Here is an 18802-nt window from a genome sequence, read left to right on the forward strand (position 1 = left end):
ATCCGAGAGAGCCTTCCACTAACATTCCCCACCCCCCCATGGCGACAAAGAGAGACACTAACCTTCACAGCTCTGGACATCCCTGGAAACAACAGTTGGGCTCTGCCTACACTATCAAGCAGCCCTTCTTGGATCCCAATTGGTCCCCATGCCGTATATGTCCCTTCTTCCAGAGGGCAGTGCTGCCCCCCTAAAAAATGCCACCCTAGGCAAATGCCTTGTGGTAAATACGCCCCTGCCCACCAGTTATATAGAGGGGTTTGGATGTGTAAACAAGTGCAGCGCTATAGTACTAGGATAAAACAATAAAGTACATCACATAAAAATAATATGGATATATATTAAAGCGGAGCAGTAAAGTGCATTATTTAAAAGTGCAGAAAAATTTGCTAAATAATATGATATGATACAATTAATGAATGTATTAAAAACTGAATATGAAATATGAAACAGCAAAGTGCATCATATAGACATGCAAAAAACAGGCAAAAGAATATAATAAAGTGTCTCATATCTTCCATAGATAATGTCTGTGATATCATATGCTATATAAATAAATATATATTATATATGTTAGGTAAATAGCAGAATATTATATATTATAATAAAAGAAGTAGATAGCCAAATATTATAGGTAATCAAAGTTAATATGGTCCGTGATATGGTGGAATCCAAATAAGCGTCCATTGAAATAATAAAGTGCAGCGAACTAAAGTGCTGAATGTGAACGTGATAACAATCACAATGGGGAATCGGCCACCTCTATTGGATGTACACTCACCAGAATAGGACTAGTATCAGGCATTTCAGGCAACACATCTTGAGGTAGGGGGCAGCCAAGAGGCTAGAATGGACTGTCATCTGGGGCTTGGGAATGGACTGTCATCTGGGGCTTGGGAATGGACTGTCACATGGGGCTTGGGAATGGACTGTCACATGGGGCTTGGGAATGGACTGTCACCTGGGGCTTGAGAATGGACTGTCACCTGGGGCTTGAGAATGGACTGTCACCTGGGGCTTGAGAATGGACTGTCACCTGGGGCTTGAGAATGGACTGTCACCTGGGGCTTGAGAATGGACTGTCACCTGGGGCTTTGGAATGGACTGTCACCTGGGGCTTGAGAATGGACTGTCACCTGGGGCTTGGGAATGGACTGTCATCTGGGGCTTTGGAATGGACTGTCATCTGGGGCTTGGAATGGACTGTCACATGGGGCTTTGGAATGGACTGTCACCTGGGGCTCGGGAATGGACTGTCACATGGGGCTTTGGAATGGACTGTCACATGGGGCTTTGGAATGGACTGTCACCTGGGGCTTGGGAATGGACTGTCACTTGGGGCTTTGGAATGGACTGTCACTTGGGGCTTTGTAATGGACTGTCACCTGGGGCTAGGAATGGACTGTCACCTGGGGCTTTAGAATGGACCGTCACCTGGGGCTTTAGAATGGACTGTCATCAAGGGAACGTTTGTCCTGAGGAGAACAACTTATATATATATATATATATATATATATATATAAAAACATCAATTTCATGTAGAAACAGATAAAATCAATAGTATCAAATACCAAGACGCCGCTCAGTCCTTCGACAGCAGCAGCGTGACGTCAGCAAGAGGCTCCACCAGCACACAGACTGACTAAAAACCTCAGCTGTGCATGTGACTGTGTAGAGAGGGGTGTGTCTATTTCTTCCACTCAGGTGTCAGACTACACTCAGTTCTCTGCTCTATGCTCTACAGTCTGTGAAATCAATCCCCACCCCTTGCCTCTGGGAGTTCTGGTATTCTGTCTACTGTATATTATATCCCAATATAGTTAAGAATAAAATAAACAGGACATAGACACAACTTAAAGTGTTACTAAACCCCGGACCCTGCATTTACTATATCCGCTCTCCCTGGACCCCGCATTTACTATATCCGCTCTCCCCGGACCCTGCATTCACTATATCCGCTCCCCCGGACCCTGCATTCACTATATCCGCTCTCCCCGGACCCCGCATTCACTATATCCGCTCTCCCCGGACCCCGCATTCACTATATCTGCTCTCCCCGGACCCCGCATTCACTATATCTGCTCTCCCCGGACCCCGCATTCCCTATATCTGGTCTCCCCAGACCCTGCATTCACTATATCCGCTCTCCCCGGACCCCGCATTTACTATATCTGCTCTCCCCGGACCCTGCATTCACTATATCAGCTCTCCCCGGACCCTGCATTCATTATATCAGCTCTCCCCGGACCCCGCATTCACTATATCCGCTCTCCCCGGACCCCGCATTCACTATATCTGCTCTCCCCGGACCCCGCATTCACTATATCCGGTCTCCCACAGTACACAGAACATGGAAATGCAATTAGCATCAGCAGTATATAGCAGTCTCCTGACTTCTATCAGTGTTCAGCAGAGCACTGGTTAAAGCGTGTAGGAGTTTTCTTTCTGATCTAGGAGGATGCAGAACCCCTGACCTCTGTCTGGAAAGTGCTGATTGGCTCTGTGCTGATCACATGCACTCTTCCAAGAAAAAAAAAATCTTCTCTAGCAATACACACTAAACTGAGCATGTGCAGAAAGGCTTCGGGGTCAGTCTGTCTTAACAGGAGCTAAGAAGTGGACATTTGAACAAAAGGAGTGGCAGAGAAGACAGGATCAAACAGCCTTTTTACACAATGCACAGGATTATCCCCTTAGGTTTCATAGTGAGTATAACAAGCATGCTTTCCTGCATCTACAGACTGATTGGACTGTTGTGGATTTAGTAACACTTTAAGTATTGTGGACAGATGTAGAGAAGAAGAGAAAACTGCAGATAAACAGGTACAGCTTATGTAAGAGGATTTTTTTTGTCCTTGAGAGTCCAGTCACTTCACTGGGTTTATGTAAAGGATTTACAATCATTTTTTCTGATGTTATTTGGTTTGTTGGTTATAAGCATCAAAACAATTGTAACAATGTAGCTAATCTTTGAAGATGGAATGAATGGAGTTTCATGGAAAAGCCAATTAAAGTAGAATTATGACTCCGATGTGAAGGAGACTGAAGACTTCTGAGAGGGCGCAGTGACCTGAACACAAAGGATGTTTGGATGACGTCAGACCCAACACTACACCGGTCCATGGAGATCATTAATCCCGAGGAATGTATAGAGCTGGAATTCCCTCCTATATTCCCACGTGCTCCGGCTCATGGAGGAGATTACTGAGAATTCTCACAGGTCACTTGTCACCCTGACACCACCTACAGATTGGGATTTAATAACAGGAATGCATAGTTTACCCCTCTCTGCCAATCCCTCCACTGGCCTCCACTCAGTGTCCTCCACCCCTCTCTGCCAATCCCTCCACTGGCCTCCATTCAGTGTCCTCCACCCCTCTCTGCCAATCGCTCCACTGGCCTCCATTCAGTATCCTCCACCCCTCTCTGCCAATCCCTCCACTGGCTTCCACTCAGTGTCCTCCACCTCTCTCTGCCAATCCCTCCACTGGCCTCCATTCAGTGTCTGCTACCCCTCTCTACCAATCCCTCCACTGGCCTCCATTCAGTGTCCTCCACCCCTCTCTGCCAATCCCTCCACTGGCCTCCATTCAGTGTCTGCTACCCCTCTCTACCAATCCCTCCACTGGCCTCCATTCAGTGTCTGCTACCCCTCTCTGCCAATCCCTCCACTGGCTTCCACTCAGTGTCCTCCACCTCTCTCTGCCAATCCCTCCACTGGCCTCCATTCAGTGTCTGCTACCCCTCTCTGCCAATCCCTCCACTGGCCTCCATTCAGTGTCTGCTACCCCTCTCTGCCAATCCCTCCACTGGCCTCCGTTCAGTGTCTGCTACCCCTCTCTGCCAATCCCTCCACTGGCCTCCATTCAGTGTCTGCTACCCCTCTCTGCCAATCCCTCCACTGGCTTCCATTCAGTGTCTGCTACCCCTCTCTGCCAATCCCTCCACTGGCTTCCATTCAGTGTCTGCTACCCCTCTCTGCCAATCCCTCCACTGGCTTCCATTCAGTGTCTGCTACCCCTCTCTGCCAATCCCTCCACTGGCTTCCATTCAGTGTCTGCTACCCCTCTCTGCCAATCCCTCCACTGGCTTCCATTCAGTGTCTGCTACCCCTCTCTGCCAATCCCTCCACTGGCTTCCACTCACTCAATGAATAAAATTCAAAATACTAACAACAACTTACAAAGCCATCCACAACTGCCCTCATCTACATCACCAACCTGGTCTCAAACTATCACCCAAACCGCTCTCTTTGATCCTCCCAAGACCTTCTGCTCTCTAGTTCCCGTGTCACCTCCTCCCATGCTCACCTCCAGGACTTCTCCCAAGCTTCTCCCATCCTATGGAACTCTCTACCCCAATCTTTCCGACTGTCTCCTAATTTATTCACCTTTAGACGATCCCTGAAAACCTTTCTCTTTAAAGAAGCCTATCCTGCTTCTAACTAGTAAACCGCCATTTATTTCCTCCATCATCTCCTCCCCCACAGCTATTACCTTTTGTATCACTCAACCTTTCCTCCTAGATTGTAAGCTCTAACGAGCCGGGCCCTCTGATTCCTCTTCTACCAAATTGTATTGTAACTGTAAATTTTTTATTACAATATTGCAAACAAATAACATCATAAAAAACATATTTACATAAATACAGAATAAAATATATATAATTAAACAAAACCAACTTACTTCAGCAAAGTACTAACAAATCCTGACCGTCACCTAAACCCCCCCCTCAGGCTAAGAAACGATTAAACATTGATCCCATGCATGCCGCCTTTCTTCAAAAATCTGATGTTACAAAAATCTAGGGGACGTGAGAAGACAGAAAAAGAAGCCACGCCCTCAGAGACTGACAGACAGCAGCTACGGGGACCTGACATTCCTCCACGCCTTTGTCCAGGCATTGTAACTGTAATGTCTACCTTTATACTGTACAGCGCTGTGCAAACTGTTGGTGCTATATAAATGCTGTATAATAATAGATACCACCCTACCCGTACCCTTCGCTCTTCACAGGACCTCCTTCTATCTTGCTCCCTGGTCTCCTCCTCCCACGCACAACTGCAAGACTTCTCCAGGTCCTCCCCCATCCTCTGGAACTCACTGCCCCAATCCATCAGACTATCACCTACCCTCCTCACTTTCAGGGGCTCCCTGAAAACCCACCTCTTCAGGGAAGCCTACCCCACCCTCACCTAACAGCCATTCTCCTTCATTCCTCCTACCACTCCATCCCCCACAGCCACTTCCTCCTGTACCACTACCCCCTCCCTCCTAGATTGTGAGCTTGAAAGAGTAGGGCCCTCTAACCCCTCGTGTGCTGTTTGTAGTTGCTGTACTGTTTCATGTATTGTCCCCCCCCCCCCCCTCTATTGTACAGCGCTGAGCAAACCCTTTGGTGCTATATAAACTCCATGTAATAATAATAATAATAATAATAATAATAGCTAACACTTTTTGTTTCATATTTGAATAAAGTGCCAAGAGGTTAGACCCCCTGTCAGGTTTTTTTTCTGTCTATGTCCCTATTATGGGGACTCATCCTCTCTAATTGTCCTGGAGACCATTTTCATGGAAACAGTAGGTTATGAGAAATCCAAAATTTTACACCGGAGTATTTCCTTCCACAGTATTTCCTTCCGCAGTATTTCCTTTGCGTCTCATGAACAGAAACGGCCATCAATGGATCGAAATTCATCCAGTCCCTGCTGAACCGTTGAATTTTGATCCATACATGGCCAGCCTCCTCTTCTACCTGCTCTGCTGGATTGTGAAGATAAGAAGTCTTTATTTCTTAGCCTGATAGAAAACCAGAGGCCAGACACAGCGAGGGACAATGTTTTGTGATGTGATAGGAGAGCTCCGGACATCCCCAGTCTGCACCGCTCTCAGCTCCGGCTGGTTGTGCAAAGCTTGCAGATGGTGAAAGTTGCACAAAGCAGTTTCTTCAGTATTTCTAAATCCAACCTGGACCTCGGAGATAAGACCTTCCCCACCCCCAACACTGAGCCCACCCGACTTCCAAGGTGGAGGTTATGAAACCATCCTTATGTTTCTCTGTACCAGAGGAGCTTACGCTCTAATGTCCCCTCCCCCACAGTCACATCAGTCTCTGTACCAGAGGAGCTTACACTCTAATGTCCCCTCCCCCACAGTCCCATCAGTCTCTGTACCAGAGGAGCTTACACTCTAATGTCCCCTCCGCCACAGTCACATCAGTCTCTGTACCAGAGGAGCTTACACTCTAATGTCCCCTCCCCCACAGTCACATCAGTCTCTGTACCAGTGGAGCTTACACTCTAATGTCCCCTCCCCCACAGTCACATCAGTCTCTGTACCAGAGGAGCTTACACTCTAATGTCCCCTCCCCCACAGTCACATCAGTCTCTGTACCAGAGGAGCTTACGCTCTAATGCCCCCTCCCCCACAGTCACATCAGTCTCTGTACCAGAGGAGCTTACGCTCTAATGCCCCCTCCCCCACAGTCACATCAGTCTCTGTACCAGAGGAGCTTACGCTCTAATGTCTCCTCCCCCACAGTCACATCAGTCTCTGTACCAGAGGAGCTTACACTCTAATGTCCCCTCCCCCACAGTCACATCAGTCTCTGTACCAGAGGAGCCTACACTCTATTGTCACTCCCCCACAGTCACATCAGTCTCTGTACCAGAGGAGCTTACGCTCTAATGCCCCCTCCCCCACAGTCACATCAGTCTCTGTACCAGAGGAGCTTACGCTCTAATGCCCCCTCCCCCACAGTCACATCAGTCTCTGTACCAGAGGAGCTTACGCTCTAATGTCTCCTCCCCCACAGTCACATCAGTCTCTGTACCAGAGGAGCTTACACTCTAATGTCACTCCTCAGTCACACTCTATTATTATTATACACTCCCCGGCCACTTTATTAGGTCCACCTGTTCAATTGCTTGGTAACACAAATTGCTAATCAGCCAATCACATGGCAGCAACTCAATGCATTTAGGCATCTAGACGTGGTGAAGACGACTTGTTGAAGTTCAAACTGAGCATCAGAATGAAAAAGAAAGGGGATTTAAGTGACTTTGAATGCGGCATGGTTGTTAGTGCCAGACGGACTGGTCTAAGTATTTCAAAACCTGCTGATCTCCTGGGATTTGTACACACAACCATCTCTAGGATTTACAGAGAATGGTCCGAAAAAGAGAAAATATCCAGTGAGCGGCAGTTGTATGGAGGAAAATGCCTTTCTGATGTTAAAGGTCAGATTAGAATGGGCAGACTGGTTCCAGATGATAGAAAGGCAACAGTAACTCCAATAACCACTCGCTGCAACCAAGGTATGCAGAATACCATCTCTGAACGCACAGCAAGTCCAACCTTGAAGCAGATGGGCTACAGCAGCAGAAGACCACACCGGGTGCCACTCCTGTCAGCTAAGAACAGGAAACGGAGGGTACAATTCACACAGGATCACCAACATTGGACAATAGAAGATTGGAAAAATGTTGCCTAGTCTGATGAGTCTGGATTTCAGCTGCAACATTCAGATGGTAGGATCAGAATTTGACATAATCAACATGAAAGCATGGATCCATCCTGCCTTGTATCAGTGGTTCAGGCTGGTGGTGGTGTCATGGTGTGGGGGATCCATCCTGCCTTGTATCAATGGTTCAGGCTGGTGGTGGTGTCATGGTGTGGGGGATCCATCCTGCCTTGTATCAGTGGTTCAGGCTGGTGGTGGTGGTGGTGTCATGGTGTGGGGGATCCATCCTGCCTTGTATCAATGGTTCAGGCTGGTGGTGGTGGTGTCATAGTGTGGGGGATCCATCCTGTCTTGTATCAGTGGTTCAGGCTGGTGGTGGTGGTGTCATGGTGTGGGGGGATCCATTCTGCCTTGTATCAACAGTTCAGGCTGGTGGTGGTGGTGTCATGGTGTGGGAGATCCATCCTGCCTTGTATCAATGGTTCAGGCTGGTGGTGGTGGAGTCATGGTGGGGGGGATCCATCCTGCCTTTTATCAGTGGTTCAGGCTGCTGGTGGTGGTGTCATGGTGTGGGGGACCCATCCTGCCTTGTATCAATGGTTCAGGCTGGTGGTGGTGGTGTCATGGTGGGAGGGGGGATCCATCCTGCCTTGTATCAATGGTTCAGGCTGGTGGTGGTGGTGTCATGGTGTGGGGGATCCATCCTGCCTTGTATCAATGGTTCAGGCTGTTGGTGGTGTCATGGTGTGGTGGATCCATCCTGCCTTGTATCAATGGTTCAGGCTGGTGGTGGTGGTGTCATGGTGTGGTGGATCCATCCTGCCTTGTATCAACGGTTCAGGATGGTGGTGGTGTCATGGTGTGGGGGATCCATCCTGCCTTGTATCAATGATTTAGGATGATGGTGGTGGTGTCATGGTGTGGGGGATCCATCCTGCCTTGTATCAATAGTTCAGGCTGGAGGTGGTGGTGTCATGGTGTGGGGGATCCATCCTGCCTTGTATCAGTGGTTCAGGCTGCTGGTGGTGGTGTCATGATGTGGGGGATCCATCCTGCCTTGTATCAATGGTTCAGGCTGGAGGTGGTGGTGTCATGGTGTGGGGGATCCATCCTGCCTTGTATCAATGATTCATGGATGTGCAGCCGACAAATCTGCAGCAACTGGATGATGCTATCATGTCAATATGGACCAAAATCTCTGAGAAATGTTTCCAACACCTTGTGGAATGTATGGCATGAAGAATGAAGGCAGTTTGGAAGGCAAAGGGGGTCCAACCCGGTACTAGCAAGGTGGACATAATAAAGTGGCCGGTGAGTGTACATTCATATAGCTCTAACATATACCGCAGTGCTGTACAGAGAACATTCAGCCAGTCACATCAGTCTCTGCACCAGAGGAGCTTACACTTTAATGTCCCCTCTCCCACAGTCCCATCAGTCTCTGTACCAGAGGAGCTTGCACTCTATTGTCTCCCACAGGCAGCACGTAGGCTCAGCTATAGGTTATATCCGGTTACTCTGTGGAGGAAGATGGAAAACCCCGAGAATTCAACAAGCACAAACCCCGGGACAGAATACAAACTGTCATCAGCGAGGTCCCTGGGTGATGATGGCCCCAGTTGTGTGTGATAATAATACAGGTAATCAGCCTCCTCTGTGTATGATATCAGGAGGACTCAGAGTACACCCAGACGTATGATATCAGGAGGACTCAGAGTACACCCAGACGTATGATATCAGGAGGACTCATAGTACACCCAGACGTATGATATCAGGAGGACTCGGAGTACACCCAGACGTATGATATCAGGAGGACTCGGAGTACACCCAGACGTATGATATCAGGAGGACTCGGAGTACACCCAGACGTATGATATCAGGAGGACTCGGAGTACACCCAGACGTCTCCTGTCTCTGGAAAGTACCTCTATTATTGGGACAATAAAAATGTATTTTTAGGGAGAAACCAATGAGAATAAAAATTAATATTCAACCCGAAGTACGCTGATAAGAATTTTCTAGAACTCTTCCTGATAGCAATATATTTTCCGGGTCAGGTAATCAGACTCGGAGGATTGACATGACAGCCAGGCAATTTAGATTTTCAGAGAACTGTTGTGTGCTTTCCCCAGGTGAATGTCACGGCCCAACACCAGCCCAGCACAGGGAGCACACCAACATCACTTTCCCCAGATCTCCTACACAACTCATCCCAACTACCTCAACAAAAAGTAATCTGAAGGTTACAGATGGACACTGGTGGGCTGAATCACTCATTGACTCCTCATATCTGGTGGAGAACATCTCATCCAAATCTCTCTGCAGGAGTCACCCAGTGGAGTCTCACCTCTGCAGCTGCAAAAGTGAACTGTACTTCATGCTCCATTATATAAAGGGAAAGTCACAGTGGAAGTGAAGCACTCATGTCATAGTAGAAGGTGGGTGTAGTCATGAACTGAGGGTCAGAGGACTTATCATCACAGTCCCATATTTAGGGTATTGGGAGGGCGAATGATCCTACAGAAGTCCATTGCACACTGAAATATCAGCTCTGGCTGTAAAAGGCCTCTAATTTCAGAGGAAGAACAGAGCATAGAGAGCAGGTGAACAGAGATAATTAATTCCTTCTCTCCGCTCCCCTGATTCTTCATTTCCTCTCTGGAGACTCTTGTTAGAAACAGCAAAATAATTACTGAGCAGGATCAGAAGTGAATGGGTAAGAATAATCCTCTCTGTGCACAGACCGCTCACCTGGGGCACAGACCGCTCACCTGGGGCACAGACCGCTCACCTGGGGCACAGACCGCTCACCTAGGACACAGACCAAGGATACAGAGTACTGACTTAGGACACAGGCCCCTCATCTGGGGCACAGACCGCTCACCTGGGGCACAGACCGCTCACCTGGGGCACAGGCCGCTCACCTGGGGCACAGGCCGCTCACCTGGGGCACAGGCCGCTCACCTGGGGCACAGATCGCTCACCAGGGACACAGGCCCCTCCCCAGGGACACAGGCCCCTCACCAGGGACACAGGCCCCTCACCAGGGGCAGAGACCGCTCACCTGGGGCACAGGCCGCTCACCTGGGGCACAGGCCGCTCACCTGGGGCACACGCCCCTCACCAGGGACACAGGCCCCTCACCAGGGACACAGGCCCCTCACCAGGGGCAGAGACCGCTCACCTGGGGCACAGGCCGCTCACCTGGGGCACAGGCCGCTCACCTGGGGCACAGGCCGCTCACCTAGGACACAGACCAAGGATACAGAGTACTGACTTAGGACACAGACCGCTCACCAGGGGGACACACGCCGCTCACCTGGGGGACACAGACCGCTCACCTGGGGGACACAGACCGCTCACCAGGGGGACACACGCCGCTCACCTGGGGGACACAGACCGCTCACCTGGGGGACACAGACCGCTCACCTGGGGCACAGACCAAGGATACAGAGTACTGACTTAGGACACAGGCCCCTCACCTGGGACACAGACCGCTCACCAGGGGGACACACACCCCTCACCAGGGGGACACAGACCGCTCACCTGGGGGACACAGACCGCTCACCTGGGGGACACAGACCGCTCACCTGGGGCACAGACCAAGGATACAGACTACTGACCTAGGACACAGACCGCTCACCTGGGACACAGGCCCCTTACCTGGGACAAAGACTGCAGCACAGAACACAGACCAATCAACTAGGGCACAGACCACCCACCAGGGACACAGACCACTCAGCAGGAACACAGAACACAAATCCGTGACACAGACCGCTCACCTGGGGCACACACAAAAACAAACATGCAATCATTATTTTTGATGAGTAGATAAATTCATGAATTTATGTTTTTTCACATGCGCCTGGAATTTAGCGTCAGTTCCATGTATACTAGAAATGGGTTACAGGAGGGGGTAACACACATTAGGTGATGGCCCCTGAACCCCCCAGGTCCTCTGCAGTGACCTCTGTACTCATCGCACGTGTGAACATCACTCCTCATAATATACAAACCTGGATTTAGAATAAAAGGGAGTTTCTCCAGGGAGATTGCTTTTATCCGGATATCTAATGGGTTTTTTTTGCACTGAAAGCAATGAAAGGAAAACAGTTTTGTTTTATTGTTTTTTTACACAGTCAAGAAGTCCTGCGAACATTCAGCTTGAACAACCAGCCAACCGATCAATTCCAACAACCAATCAAACAGCATCCAATACTGGAATAGGGCAGCCAGGACATGTCTGTATTTAAATGACTGTGGCTGGAAATGACATTGTAGTTATGTTAATTGATCATTTTTAAACGATAAGCCGAGGTTCTATGGAACCTCCAGAGTCCCTTCTTTGGTTGCTTTGGGTTCCTTGAGCAGTGTGCATTGGAAAACTACTCTCCCACCCATACTGACCAGTGACCACCAATACAAGGAACAATGTTTCGATGACAGCCGATACAAGGATGAAACTTATTACCAAAAAAGGGAACATATTTTACACTGTCCACCAATACAAGGGGGTAATTTTACACTGTCCACCAATACAAGGGGACATTTTACACTGTCCACCAATACAAGGGGACATTTTACACTGTCCACCAATACAAGGGGGGAATTTTACACTGTCCACCAATACAAGGGGGGAATTTTACACTGTCCACCAATACAAGGGGGAGTTTTACACTGTCCACCAATACAAGGGGGAAGTTTACACTGTCCACCAATACAAGGGGGTAATTTTACACTGTCCACCAATACAAGGGGGAATTTTACACTGTCGACCAATACAAGGGGGAATTTTACACTGTCGACCAATGCAAGGGGACATTTTACACTGTCCACCAATACAAGGGGGAGTTTTACACTGTCCACCAATACAAGGGGGAATTTTACACTGTCCACCAATACAAGGGGACATTTTACACTGTCGACCAATACAAGGGGGAATTTTACACTGTCCACCAATACAAGGGGGAATTTTACACTGTCCACCAATACAAGGGGGAATTTTACACTGTCCACCAATACAAGGGGGAATTTTACACTGTCCACCAATACAAGGGGGAATTTTACACTGTCCACCAATACAAGGGGGAATTTTACACTGTCCACCAATACAAGGGGACATTTTACACTGTCCACCAATACAAGGGGGAATTTTACACTGTCCACCAATACAAGGGGGAATTTTACACTGTCCACCAATACAAGGGGACATTTTACACTGTCCACCAATACAAGGGGGAATTTTACACTGTCCACCAATACAAGGGGGGATTTTACACTGTCCACCAATACAAGGGGGAATTTTACACTGTCTACCAATACAAGGGGACATTTTACACTGTCCACCAATACAAGGGGACATTTTACACTGCTTACCAATCATTATTGCTTATGATCAACCCCAGGCACTACATTTCTTTAGGGCCCATTTGCACTTAGAGGATAAGTTCACCTTTTAAAAAAATAAATAAAACACATTTTTTGCAATGTTGGGCTCCTGCAGACTCTCAGGATGGTTTTCCTGTACCTCCCATACAGTCAGTCAACTATCTGAGATCAGAAAGATCAATGAACTATGAGAGAGCACACCAGCACCCTGATAGTTCATTGAGAACTTCAAGCCGCCTGCCTCAATGGCTGATGGGAGTTTTAGTTCATTAATTCACAGAACTATGTGAATGAATGATGCAGCCGTGTGGGCGGAGCCACACTGTTTTCAAATCATGATAGCGAGTACAGGGACGATCGCTCGCCTACAGTCATGGGGAGAGGAAATCGGGGGAGAGAGGGTGAATGCTGAACATTTTACATGCTACACCCTAAATACAGGTTTAATATGTAACATGTTGAGACAGGTGAACTTAGCCTGTAAACATTCCACTGTGGTGTGTTATCCCTGGTTCACACTGTGCAGGCCGGTTGTGGGTTCCGGAATCGCATCTTTTCCCGCACACACAACCACGCACAGCCAAATTGCACTGCTCTTACGAGATGCTCAGGGCTGACAATCATTCTGAATGGCACCTCCACACATCTCACCCCGCAGTGCGGGAACAGCAGGAAATTTGCAAGAAAAGACCATGCGATTTCCTTGCTGCCACATTTTTAAAAAAGTGCATGCTCCTTTTTTTTTTTTTCAGGCGGAAAATGCAGGCACGGCAAATGAAAGGGCTGCCATGGCTGCGCAAACATGCTGTGCCGCACAAGTGTGAACCAGGGCTCAATGTGTGTTATGTCACATGTCAATGTGCATGGAGGTAAGGCAGTCCATTCATTATGAATAGGATGTCAATACAACACAATGGATACAAAAATTCTATATTTTTGTACATTTTTGAAGATGCAGTGCACCACAACACATGGTGTATGTGTATTGAGCTGTACTGTACAGTGCATTAGGGGGGGTGTCATTCACAATGAATGACACCACAACACACCAAACCTAGAGCAGGTGCATTGCTATGAGTTGTAGTGTGTATATCAGGATGACAACACACAATTGTAGCCCTAATTCTTCATTTTAAAGTTTTACAACTTGGTGATCACACTAAGATACCATGAGTAGGTATCAAGGTTGGTTTACGTCTCTGCATAACAGGAACACATGCAAAATTGTGAGCTTTCCGGACACACACAGTAACATGTTGCTCTTTAGCAGATGCACAGTGGTGCTATTCATTCTTAATGGCAGCCCCATGCATTGGCAAATGTTTCTTATGGGCCTAACCACATGGTGCCACAGAACAATGTAGTTCGGTGCTAAGCGATTGGGTTGGGTACTGGTGTGAAGCAATTGGAACGGGTACTGGTGTAAAATGATTGGCATGGGTACTAACGCAAGTGATTGGGATGAGTACTGGTGCAAAGCGATTGGGACAGGTACTGGCGCAAAGCGATTGGGACGGGTACTGGCGCAAAGCGATTGGGACGGGTACTGGTGCAAAGTGATTGGGTTGAGTACTGGCGCAAAGTGATTGGGACAGGTACTGGTGCAAAGCGATTGGGACGGATACTGGTGCAAAGCGATTGGGACGGATACTGGTGTAAAGCGATTGGGATGGATACTGGCGCAAAGCGATTGGGACTGATACTGGTGCAAAGCGATTGGGACGGATACTGGTGTAAAGCGACTGGGACGGATACTGTGTAAAGCGACTGGGACGGATACTGTGTAAAGCGACTGGGACGGATACTGGTGTAAAGCGACTGGGACGGATACTGGTGTAAAGCGACTGGGACGGATACTGATGCAAAGCGAATGGGACGGATACTGATGCAAAGCGAATGGGATGGATACTGGTGTAAAGTGATTGGGACGGATACTGGTGTAAAGCGATTGGGACGGATACTGGTGCAAAGCGATTGGGTCGAGTACTAGTGAGAAGTGATTGGGTCGAGTACTAGTGAGAAGTGATTGGGTCGAGTACTAGTGAGAAGTGATTGGGTCGGGTACTAGTGAGAAGTGATTGGGTCGGGTACTGGTGTAAAGCGAATGGGACGGATACTGGTGCAAAGCGATTGGGTCGAGTACTAGTGAGAAGTGATTGGGTCGGGTACTAGTGAGAAATGATTGGGTCGGGTACTAGTGAGAAGCGATTGGGTCGGGTACTAGTGAGAAGCGATTGGGTCGGGTACTGGTGCAAAGCTATTGGGTCGGGTACTGGTGTAAAGCGATTGGGACGGATACTGGTGCAAAGCGACTGGGACGGATACTGGTGTAAAGGGACTGGGATGGATACTGGTGTAAAGCGATTGGGTCGAGTACTAGTGAGAAATGATTGGGTCGGGTACTGGTGTAAAGCGATTGGGACAGATACTGGTGCAAAGCGAATGGGACAGATACTGGTGCAAAGCGATTGGGTCGGGTACTAGTGAGAAGTGATTGGGTCGGGTACTAGTGAGAAGTGATTGGGTCGGGTACTGGTGTAAAGCGAATGGGACGGATACTGGTGCAAAGCGATTGGGTCGAGTACTAGTGAGAAGTGATTGGGTCGGGTACTAGTGAGAAGTGATTGGGTCGGGTACTGGTGCAAAGCTATTGGGTCCGGTACTTCTTCCCTGTGTTTCTCACAGGTGGGCCAGTCCATTGATATGAATGATTTGCTCTACACGCCACACACGGGAACACGTGGAATTCTGTACCTGTGTGAACCTAGCCTTATAAATACAGTATTAGCAGGGGTTACCTCAGACCTGAAAATGATTTCAAGTGTTCCTCCAGGGTTAAAAGGTGGAGAATGAAAGGTTTAGAGTGAAGCTAGCCACACACAGTGCAATCTGTACAATCTCAGTAAATTCTTCATTATATGTAATGTCAGGGCCTACCTTACCAATCGATGTATTTTATATCCAATGAAGAAGGCACATAGAAGCGTGTGTACAATCAGATTGTGACCGATTTACACCAACTCTACCCATCGTGCTGAATGTCTTGTATCTTCATTGCATCCATTTGACTATTTTTGCTATTTTTATAGGCAGATATATTGTGTTCTGTATCAGAAGTCAGGACCCAGGAACCAGATCAGAACTGATCAAAAATAACTTGTACATAGAAGAGAAATGTGATTTGATCTTTTTTATTTTGCTGAATATACACATGTGGATAGGTTTGTCCCACAGTTTAGGAACCGGCCAATCATGCTTCGATATTTGTACAATTCTCTGCCGATTGGACAAACCTGGACACACATATTCAGTTCAATAGTAAAGATTAGTGATCTGACAATTTTCCTGAATTGTAATTGGATTCTCTCATTAGAATGTTGTAAAAATGTTCCTCCTGGCTAAGATGTCAAATTATGTAAATCCCCAAAACAGGAACAGCCACATTATACTTTCCCAACCCACAGTAAATATTGACTCGTAAACAGTTACAATATCAGGTACTTAACCAATTAAACACGAGGCCAACTCCGATTCCAGCAAAACAGACAAACGATACAGATAATCCGATCTATAATACCTGATAGCCTCCATTTCTCCGGTTGGGCCAAGACCATCAGCCTCTTGACATCCTGAGAGGCCAGGCTCTTTCTCCCTTTTCCTGAGTCCTTCTCATCCCTGGGTTCTGAGTGCTGTCCTGCCTGGCTGGAAGGTGATGTGCTGTACCACCTGTGGTTGGCAGACGTTGAAGCTGGCCAAGGGGTGAGCAGGGTAAGGGTCCTGGAGGGCACATACTGGCCAGGCAAGGTGAAGGTCCTGGAGGGCACATATTGGCCAGGCAAGGTGAAGGTCCTGGAGGGCACATATTGGCCAGGCAAGGTGGAGATCCTGGAGGGCACATATTGACCAGGCAAGGTAGAGGTCCTGGAGGGCACATATTGACCAGGCAAGGTAGAGGTCCTGGAGGGCACATATTGACCAGGCAAGGTAGAGGTTTCAATGGAAATATACTGTCCAGGCAAGGTGAAGGTCCTGGATGGCACATGCTGGCCAGGCAAGGTAAAGGTCTTGATGGGAACATACTGTCCAGGAAAGGAGGAGGTCCTGGATGTCACATATTGGCCAGGTAAGGTAGAGGACTTGATAGGAACATACTGTCCAGGCAAGGTGATGGTCCTACTGAGCACACACTGAGCAGGTAAAGCAAGGGTCCGGGTTGGCATATATTGGCCAGGCAGGGCTGTGGTCCCAGAGGGCACATACCGGTCTCTAGTCCTGTAAGAACAGCACACTGTAATTCCAGCCTTCCTGTAGCTCTGCCAGGCTCTGTACCTACCTCCCTCCAGCAGGTGAGGGCCACACAGGGAGACTCTCATCATGTCTGCAGCTCCCTGTGAAGGTCAGCGTTGGCAGGGGTCACCTCCTGGGGGTCTCCTCCATGTGCTGATCCCTGGATACAGATATACCCAGTGTGGGCAATGGAGATAAGCCGGCACCCCTCCTCCTCCGGTTGGGTGTGAGGTCCCTCTCATTATCTGCTATGTCATGTTAGCTGCAGTTCTGTAATCCTGTCCCCAGCATGTGTGCAATACAGACTACACCCCCTGCTCTGTATTACACCCTCCACACCCGCCCATCTCTCCCAGTTAACCCCTTCCTGCCTGCAGCACACAGATCACTCCACAGTCCTCTGAGCCTTGGCAATGTCACTGCTGCCAGCTATTAGTAGTAGTAGTTCTGTGGTTGTATCTGTGTCCTGGGTGTACACAGCACTGTGCAGGAGAACTACATACAGGGCTGGATGATCAACAATCAATGTTACATAGTTACTAAAGATACATAGAAGACACAAGGAAGAATGTCACTGGATGACAAAGTAGCAGAAATCTGATTACTAATCTCCAGGAACAAGTTATTCCAATTAGAAACAACCTCTTGACTGGAGATCTGAATTGATTTAATGACAAAATCAATTTTTTTTATTATGTTGAAATTGATTTTTATGTATGTACAGTATATATATATATATGCGAAAGAGAGAGAGAGAAAAAGAGATCAGAAAGTGGAATAGTTATCCTTCAAAAAATACTTACATTGAAACAACAAATAATAATTACAAATAAATTACCTTTACATAACTTTTAAAATGTATTTATTATTATTATTATTATTATTTTCCTTTCATCTGTTTTTTTCTTCAACTGTAGGAACAAATTGTTGATAATGGAGATGTTATCACACCACAGTCCTCAGGGACTGATTAGAAAAACTGGACTTACAGCCCCATCATGCAATGCAATTCCTCGCTTTACCCAAGAGGTTCAACCTGACTGATCACCCTAAGAATCTCCTATTTATTTATTTTTTTTGCTCCAGGTTTTGTAAATCAGATGAGTGAGCACAATGCTGCAAATGTTTAAAATGCTGGCAACTATGCAATGCTTACATTTATAGGGGGCTACAAATCCCAGCATGCCCTGCTCTACCACAGCTGCCCTTGAAGGGACAAGGACTGCCCATTACTGTACAACTGTATTGAAATTGCTGATAATATAGAAAATCATAAAAAATATGACATTAAGGAAGCATAGCAATGTCCGTGGCGCTACGCTGGCACTTGTAGTTCAACAGCCAGTAAACATAATTCCTGTCCATTCTGTAATTGATAAAACAAAGTACACTAATGATATGGAAACTGTGGCCGCTGCTCATTTCTGTGTTGTCTTACTGGCCACATGGTGCAGCCATTTGCGTTCTCAATATAAAAAGAAAAAAAAAAAAAAACCTTTGGCCAATGAAAACAACCTACTGGATTCCAGCAAATGAAAAGCTGGACGCTGATTGGTTGCTGTAAAGGTTAGGCTACTTTCACAATGAGGAATTTTTCAAGCGTTTTTGCGTTAAAACAAAAGCACCTGAAAAGCTCAGGAAAAACACTTCCCTATGTATGAGAATG

At 47.5% G+C, this 18802-nt stretch overlaps 1 protein-coding gene across 2 annotated transcripts in view; it reads right to left on the reverse strand.

The window, feature by feature from the left end:
• Nucleotides 1-17444, reverse strand: part of ABCB10 (ATP binding cassette subfamily B member 10) — a 44737-nt gene extending 27293 nt beyond the window's left edge. Inside the window, exon 1 of one of the 2 annotated variants that reach the window (XM_089689921.1) lies at nucleotides 16427-17444. In XM_089689921.1, the coding sequence (XP_089546047.1) occupies nucleotides 16427-17225 (799 nt within the window). In that variant the 5' untranslated portion in view covers nucleotides 17226-17444. The remainder of the gene's footprint in view (nucleotides 1-16426) is intronic. The other variant, XM_089689922.1, reaches the window with a different exon arrangement.
• Nucleotides 17445-18802: the final 1358 nt, after the last annotated feature.

This window comes from Staurois parvus, unplaced genomic scaffold (genome assembly GCF_062004578.1).
Source record: "Staurois parvus isolate SC_StPar_1 unplaced genomic scaffold, SC_StPar_1.0 ptg000503l, whole genome shotgun sequence".
Taxonomy (NCBI): Eukaryota; Metazoa; Chordata; class Amphibia; order Anura; family Ranidae; genus Staurois; species Staurois parvus.